This window comes from Anneissia japonica, unplaced genomic scaffold (genome assembly GCF_011630105.1).
Source record: "Anneissia japonica isolate Jap-2015-1 unplaced genomic scaffold, ASM1163010v1 scaffold4929_len162294_cov128, whole genome shotgun sequence".
Taxonomy (NCBI): Eukaryota; Metazoa; Echinodermata; class Crinoidea; order Comatulida; family Comatulidae; genus Anneissia; species Anneissia japonica.
In genome coordinates this window covers 15,105-23,056 of record NW_022721921.1, presented here as the reverse complement: position 1 = coordinate 23,056, position 7,952 = coordinate 15,105, and the positions used below count along the sequence as shown (strand labels likewise).

Sequence of the window (7,952 nt, the reverse complement as noted above, 5' to 3'; positions counted from 1 at the left end):
TTCATCATTGAGAAAAACTAGGCCTATCTATTTCTAGTGGATCAGAATCGTCTGCAGAAGGAAGAAAATTCAAAGAACCCCGTGAAGCACAGTAGATTGTTGTTGTGTTGAAATCCCTGCGCATGCGCAGATCCATCCATGCTACATCTCGGAAGCTTTACCAGCCTCAGCGAGGCTGGAAAAGATTACCGAGGCCTCAGCGAGGCTGGTAAAGATTACCGAGACGTTCCGAGATTTTACAAGGATATTACACGGAGGTACTTTCACACGTGCCGTAAAATGTTACTTTTGGTTACATTTTGTTACATTTGGTAAGATTTTTGTACGTGTGAATCGGGTATTGGGCACAGTTCAGCCAGTACTGCTCCAATCATGGTCAAATTTCAGAAAGTATACACAATTCTGAATCTAATGTTATTATTTAAAACATAAAATGTTTTAAACCAAAATCCGACCATAATGAAAAAAGACAGTAGCTGTACGTCTGTGGATTTACTTTACTTTTTTTACGAATTTCGCGGACATAAAACCGTGACTTGGCGATCGGGAGAATACTAGCCAGAAAGATGCATCAATATTTTATTAGTTCTCAAAAAACAAAGATGGTAATTTTGGTCATTTTCAATACGCATATGTATTGAAAATGACATGGTGTATTGGTGTTTATGCTGGCCTAAATAAATATAAGAATATGATTCTTTCTAGCCTATTCTATTTATTTTATGATCGTGTGGCGTACAGCAATGTTTACTCACATTCCCGGCTATCCAGGGGCTATTCTGCACCTTACAGCTGATGTATTTCAATCTAGGCTCAGAGAGTAGTAAATCTCTATTTTATAGGGCCTCCGAATCGAGCGATGAATATTTAGTTGAAAGTTAGAATTTAGGAACAGAGAATAAATCGTCATGTTTTAAAATCAAATGCTAAATTGATTTTATAACTAATATTCTGTATCTTCGTTGCATACGATATATAGACAATTACTAGCTCTCACGGCCAGTGCACAACGTCACGAACGAACGAGAAGCCTATGTGCTTTAGTCGTGGGCAATTTAGAACCGTCCATGTTGCGGCAGGGTATTCATTTTGTATTATGACTATAAATACACATGCCTAAACATTACCACATTTAAACATGTGTATTAACCGATATAATAAACATGTTTAAATATTATATTAATATTCAAACATGTGTACTAACCGCTATAATACACATGTTTAAATACTATTATAATAATCTTCACCGGGCACACAATGGTTCGGTCTTGGGATGCCAGGGTAGGCGCTTTAGTTCAATCTTATTATACCTGATTCACACGTGAAGTTAAATTTAACAAAAAGTAACAAATTGTAACCGAGCGATCTCCCGAGTTATTCCTACCGAGATATAAAGCATTCACACGCGTCTGTAAGGTAATGCCAAGGTTGTGTAAAATTTATTAAGTGTTTATTCAATGAACCATTTTTTCCCTACTGCGATATAGGTCTACCCGGTGGGAAAAAAGTCGACGTTTTCGACGTCGAAACGACCGTGTATCGACGGCACCTTGTGATACAATGGTTTCAGTACAGTTTTGTTGCTAGGGACATTATCTTCACACCTCAAATGTTACAGGAAATAAACCAAATGGCACACAAATGACATTTGTCAACGGTGGAAATGATGGTGTAAACACATCACTCATAATCGCAGTCTCTGCGACAGCATTTTTAGCATCTGTCGTCCTGGTTATCGTATTAGTGGGACTATACAGACGACGGAAAAGGTTCGTTGAAACATAATGTATATTATATAAAGTGTATACTGAAAAATATTAATCATTCCTCTCACTTCTGCAGTGGGAAATGGGCGAGTGGGCTTCCGCCAACTGATCTATAAAAAAACCCTACAAACTCATTACGTTATTTCCTCGTGAATAGGCATAGGGCTTTACTTCCTTATATTATATTCAGCACATGCCTATATACAGGCCTATATATAAATAAATTGACTATAATGTAGATGATGATGCAATTTTGATGCTTATAGTAATATATTGAGAGTGTAGTTGAACATAATAATTAAATTTTGTTTGTTAAAAAAATGCCTTCATCATGCTGACTTGCTAACACGAGTAATTATGTCACCGTGCCGTGTCAGCACCCAAAAATGTCCCTATTGAAAAACGTGACATTCAGTCAGACTCTCTGCCACCCGTCACCTTTCATCAAAAGGTGATTTATGATGAAATAAACGTACTGTACATTCAGTCCCAGATCTGTCTCTTATACACATCTAGATGTGTATAAGAGACAGATTTTAAAGGTATCGTTTTATTATCATCGAGATCATTATCGTTAGTTTACCACCGGCCACCACCATCATTATAGTCATTATCATCATATTATCATCTTATTATTATTATTATTATTATTATTATTATTATTATTATTATTATTATTATTATTATTATTATTATTATTTTAATTAATTAATTATTACTATTATTATTTTAATTAAATATTATTATTATTATTATTATCCATAGCTTCTGAATACCGCGCCCTTCTATTGTACTACGGCTGTCTCTTATACACATCTTAAGACTGGGTATTATTTATTTATTGAACTTAAATGCATTCGTCTTGTAGATTCACAAAGGAGAGAACCATTCTTTTTGGACTGTGGTTTGGAAAAGAGAAGCCACAGTTAACGTCATTTTTAAGGCCAATCGTGAATACATGGAATGACTTACAAGAAAAGGGTAAGATAATGATATATAATAAATTACAAATTAGCGTAAAAAACTATTATTTCTTTACCATCATCATCAATTCCTTCTGATTTTATTATTTTTTTTTAATTTTCCTTTTGGTATACTACGAAATAAATAACACAAATATTTCTTATTTAGGTGTTGATGTGAATTTTGGCTCTTCAAGAATAAAAATGAAAGTGAAGATTCTTGCCGCAACTATGGATTTGCCTGCTATGAGCATGCTGAAGGAAGTAAAGCAATTTAACGGTGAATATGGATGTGGTATTTGTGAAGAAAAGGGGGTGCGAACAAAGAAGGGAAAGGGAACCGTCAACGCTTACGTATATCGTTCCCCATCCAAACAGGCTCCATTAAGAACAGCAGAACGGATGAAACAACACGCCAGTCAAGCCAAAGTACTTGGGAAACCGGTAGGCTCAATGAAGATTTGAATGATGCTCGCATCAAGTGCTTTATCTTAAGAAATGAACATTCCTCAGTTATCAATAATAATAATAATAATAATAATAATAATAATAATAATAATAATAATAATAGTTGTAATGAATAATTAATTGTTATATGTAATCACAAGTATCAGACCTACACTTGCAAAAACAGAACTGTTTTTCCCCCTTTTTTTTAAATTTTAAAATAGTCCTAATTTTCTCCATGTACATAAGTCTTAAACGAGACACAGGTATAACTGTATTATTTGGATGTTCATTTCTAAACAGGTATTTGGCGTTAAACGGCGCTCAATGGTGTCGTTCGTTAAGGGTTTTAATTATGCCTCCGATGTAATGGTGGACTACCTCCACGGGATATGCATCGGGGTAACGAAGGCGCTGCTTAAACTTTGGTTGACTAATAAGAAGCAACCATATTACATCGGAGACAAACTTGATATGGTTGATGAGCGACTAGCAAACATAAAACCGCCAGATAATGTAACCAGAAACCCACGGTCGTTAGCTAATGAGCTGTCCGATTTTAAAGGTATCGTTTTATTATCATCGAGATCATTATCGTTAGTTTACCACCGGCCACCACCATCATTATAGTCATTATCATCATATTATCATCTTATTATTATTATTATTATTATTATTATTATTATTATTATTATTATTATTATTATTATTATTATTATTATTTTAATTAATTAATTATTACTATTATTATTTTAATTAAATATTATTATTATTATTATTATCCATAGCTTCTGAATACCGCGCCCTTCTATTGTACTACGGTCTGGTAGCATTTAGAGGGGTACTGCCTGAGAAATATTTCGAACATTTCGCCATGCTGTCGACGGCTATATACCTCCTACTTACAGATGAAGTCACCGCAGAAAACCGTAGAACAGCACAGGATTTATTAACCAGATTCCATATGCTGTATGTCGAATATTACGGTAGGACTGATTGTTACCGTTACATTGAGAAATGTACACTCTCATACTACTAGTACTACTACTACTACTGATGATGATGATAATGATGATGATTATATTGATAACATATTGCATTACTGACGTTTCATATGAATTTTACTTATTCATTTATTCTACTATAAAGGAGCAGAGAATTGCACTATTAACCTGCATAATGCATGTGCACATATTGTGAAGTGTGTGGAGTTGGCTGGACCGCTGTGGGCTTTTGGATGTTTCAACTTCGAAAGCAACTGTGGTACAATGGCAAGATTTGTTCATGGAACCCGATATGTTGGAATGCAGGTAATTATTTTATTTTAATAATTATCAGACCTTTTTAAAAATGTCGTAAAATTATAACGTGATATTATACAAAAGCATAACTCTATGATTCAGATTGTAAATGGCTACCACATGCTGCAGAGGATCCATTCAATTGGTGAGGTAATTCGCAGTCAACCGGTTCGTGACGTAATAATGCGTGTGCAAAACAAGAGACAAAGGTGTGTAACAGAACATTATTATTCATTACATTGTAGTTGCCACAAGACAAAGTTACACTATGACGACTTAATTAAACATCTATAACTCAATATTCGGCTTTTTAATTGCGAATAGAATGTATTAAACTGTATTCTCTTTATTTATACCAGTTGTTTTATTTTTCCTAATTAACTTTATCCATCCTGTTAAGGCCTTTGTGGTTTTCAAATTCATTAACACAGCATCGTACCGTGATTGGGAAAAAACATATTAAGCCAAAAGTATAGTTTTACGGTAGGGCTTCTTTTTTTTTTTTTATGAAAATTAAGTCTATTGTTTGTTTTGTGTAAGCGCACTAAAACAAACAACAGAAAACAGCAAATTCCCTTAGACATTAAAAAATGATGTTCAATTGCTATTCGGGTTTAATTGAGAATGATTTAATAACGAATGCAACTTTTAGCAAATAGTTTCTGGTTTTAATTTTTTATTACCCTTAACATGTATAGCTGTCTCTTATACACATCTAGATGTGTATAAGAGACAGTTATATGTACTGTATTCAAAATCTTCGTAATGTTTCGACGTACATTATCTCATCATCAGGAATGAAAAATTTAATTATGCCACTTCTTTATTTTCACGTATAGTATATTGGATGCCTCAAAATTTTGTACATGATCAAAGACTCTCAGATCGTGACAATAACAATGGCACAGTTATTTGATTACGTAATTAGCAAAACTTTCACAAAAGCGGGGTACAGAAACCACATATTAAGCCAAAAGTATAGTTTTACGGTAGGGCTTCTTTTTTTTTTTTTTTTATGAAAATTAAGTCTATTGTTTGTTTTGTGTAAGCGCACTAAAACAAACAACAGAAAACAGCAAATTCCCTTAGACATTAAAAAATGATGTTCAATTGCTATTCGGGTTTAATTGAGAATGATTTAATAACGAATGCAACTTTTAGCAAATAGTTTCTGGTTTTAATTTTTTTTAAATAATATCTTATAACAAACTGAAGAAATGAGCAGTGTCCTGAACTGGGGAAGCTAAAACGTTTAAACAACGAGAGCTACGAGTGCAAAGCCATCGCAGACTTATTCCAATGCAGGGATGCTGTGGTGCATTCCTTTTCTCGATTGGTGAGATGCAGAGAAATACTGATTTCTGAGGACTGGAAACGTCAAAAAACCAAAAACTCAACTGTCATTTCTTACTTCTTAAACGGAACTCAACAGTATGGTTGTATTAGCCGGTTTCTTCGTGTCACTACAGACACGAATACTTTCAACGTAGCTAGCATCACACCAAGCGAAGTGACTGAAGAAAATGCCTTTTCAAACGACGGCCAGATTGGGAAACACACAAAGAAAATAAAATTTATCAGGTAGTGTACCTTAACTTAAGTACAGTATTTGTCTTTAAAAAAAAAATGCGCTTAAAAATGGAACGACGTTTCGACTCCAACTTGAAGTCATTCAAGTGAAATACGTACATAGTTTAAACGTAAATTAAACTCAGAGGTCAAAGTTTATAACGTGCATGCGTCCTTGTCAATATACACCAAATAGCTTAGCTTTGACAGCATTATTATATATTCAGACTTGGTCTTAGTTATCTGATAAACATCATACCATCATAGACAGTCAAATTTGTTTTACATTTCTTAAGTTCGAAAACATGAATTTGTTTTTGCAGATCGAAGAAACACATTATCAAAATAGAGGACATCGGAAGAAGGATGGTCGTTGTCAGCGAAGGGTATGATGAAGGCACAATAATCCCAGTTGTAAATAGTACTGACCACGATTGAGAAAACGTCAAGAAGACAATGGTGAAGAAGACAATCGTGTCGAAGACCAGTGATGAAGGCGATGCTTCTATTCAAAACAAACTGCTCTTTTCAGAGCATCCAAATTACGAAAGAGATAATGGATTATGCAGACACACTCACATTTAATTCATTCATTCATTTATATCAGTTATTATTTTATTTCGCCTGATTACTATATCCCTGTTTATAGGGTTTTCAAATTCATTAACACATTAGGCCAAAAGTATAGTTTTGAGATGTTGAGTAAAGGGCGTTTTTTGCTAAGCTTTTGTTATGGAAATGAAGTCTATTGATTGTATTGTGTAAAAGCACTACACAATTAGAAAACAAATTCGGGCCTATGGAAAGACAATAGCAATTAAGCATGAAAAACTATGCAGTGCATTAAAACGCATACATTACACTACAGTTCTAAATAAAATAAAAGTGATTTAAAAATTAAAATGATACTGATAGTATAATACATATTCCAAGTATCGAAATGCACGCCATCTCGTCGTGATTAAATATTTCGACATAATTACCGTAGGCCTATAGTACAGTGGACCTTTAGTTCAATACCATCAGTGGACCTTTCGGTAAAATAATACTGTAATAATAATAATAATAATAATAATAATAATAATAATAATAATAATAATAATAATAATAATAATAATAATAATAATAATAATGTTATAATGAATATTTATTTCGTTCTTCTGATAGGCCGAATTATCGGAATTATCTAATAGTTAATAATAGGCCTTTTCCATGAATCGGTAGACAACAAAAATAAGATAAGAATGTTATTTAAATATCACCCTATTACATTAATTTTTTTGAAAAAGTTCTTACAAGACTATTCTACACCACTTTTAATGATTGGGGAAAAAAGTAAAAATTTTGTTTGGCCTCTGAAATAAAGATAGAAAAAGAAGCGCCAATCAAATACTCAGTAGTCAAACAGCCATAGTACAGTTACTGTAGAGTTGTACTAGACTAGTACTCGAGTTACCATGACCATCTCCATGGTTACGTTATTTGTTAATTAACAGTCCCAGATCGTGGACCCGTCCATTCTACAGAATGGGAGACCTGTGAGATGGATCAAAGGGTGAGCTGCGTGATGGATCACCAAAGCATTATCATCAGAGAGCGTTATAAAACGAAATGATGATTAAATGTACCTGTCTGAATATAAATAAAGAAAGCAGCGCCTTCAGTAAAGAATTTCCCACTGCCCGACTTTTGATTTATACCTCCACTACATGATTAATTATATCAAAGATCAAGATGTGTATAAGAGACAGGCATCACACCAAGCGAAGTGACTGAAGAAAATGCCTTTTCAAACGACGGCCAGATTGGGAAACACACAAAGAAAATAAAATTTATCAGGTAGTGTACCTTAACTTAAGTACAGTATTTGTCTTTAAAAAAAAAAACGCTTAAAAATGGAACGACGT

General features: G+C 33.7%; 1 protein-coding gene across 1 annotated transcript; it reads left to right on the top strand.

Annotated features, from left to right (window-relative positions):
- The first annotated feature begins 2,617 nt into the window (after positions 1–2,617).
- Positions 2,618–7,771, top strand: LOC117111758. The gene is made up of 8 exons (XM_033254753.1): positions 2,618–2,747; positions 2,898–3,172; positions 3,479–3,740; positions 3,964–4,161; positions 4,325–4,485; positions 4,579–4,685; positions 5,692–6,057; positions 6,369–7,771. The coding sequence occupies exons 1-8, from the start codon at positions 2,618–2,620 to the stop codon at positions 6,481–6,483; spliced, it is 1,614 nt and encodes a 537-aa protein (XP_033110644.1). The 3' UTR covers positions 6,484–7,771.
- The last annotated feature ends 181 nt before the right edge of the window (positions 7,772–7,952 follow it).

Bases quoted from the DNA above. Each gene is read 5' to 3' on its own strand.
- LOC117111758 (XM_033254753.1), top strand. From the start codon at position 2,618: ATGCATTCGTCTTGTAGATTCACAAAGGAGAGAACCATTCTTTTTGGA. The intron at 3,173-3,478 runs GTAGGCTCAATG...ATTTCTAAACAG, and splicing joins CCAAAGTACTTGGGAAACCG to GTATTTGGCGTTAAACGGCG. The intron at 6,058-6,368 runs GTAGTGTACCTT...TTGTTTTTGCAG, and splicing joins AAGAAAATAAAATTTATCAG to ATCGAAGAAACACATTATCA.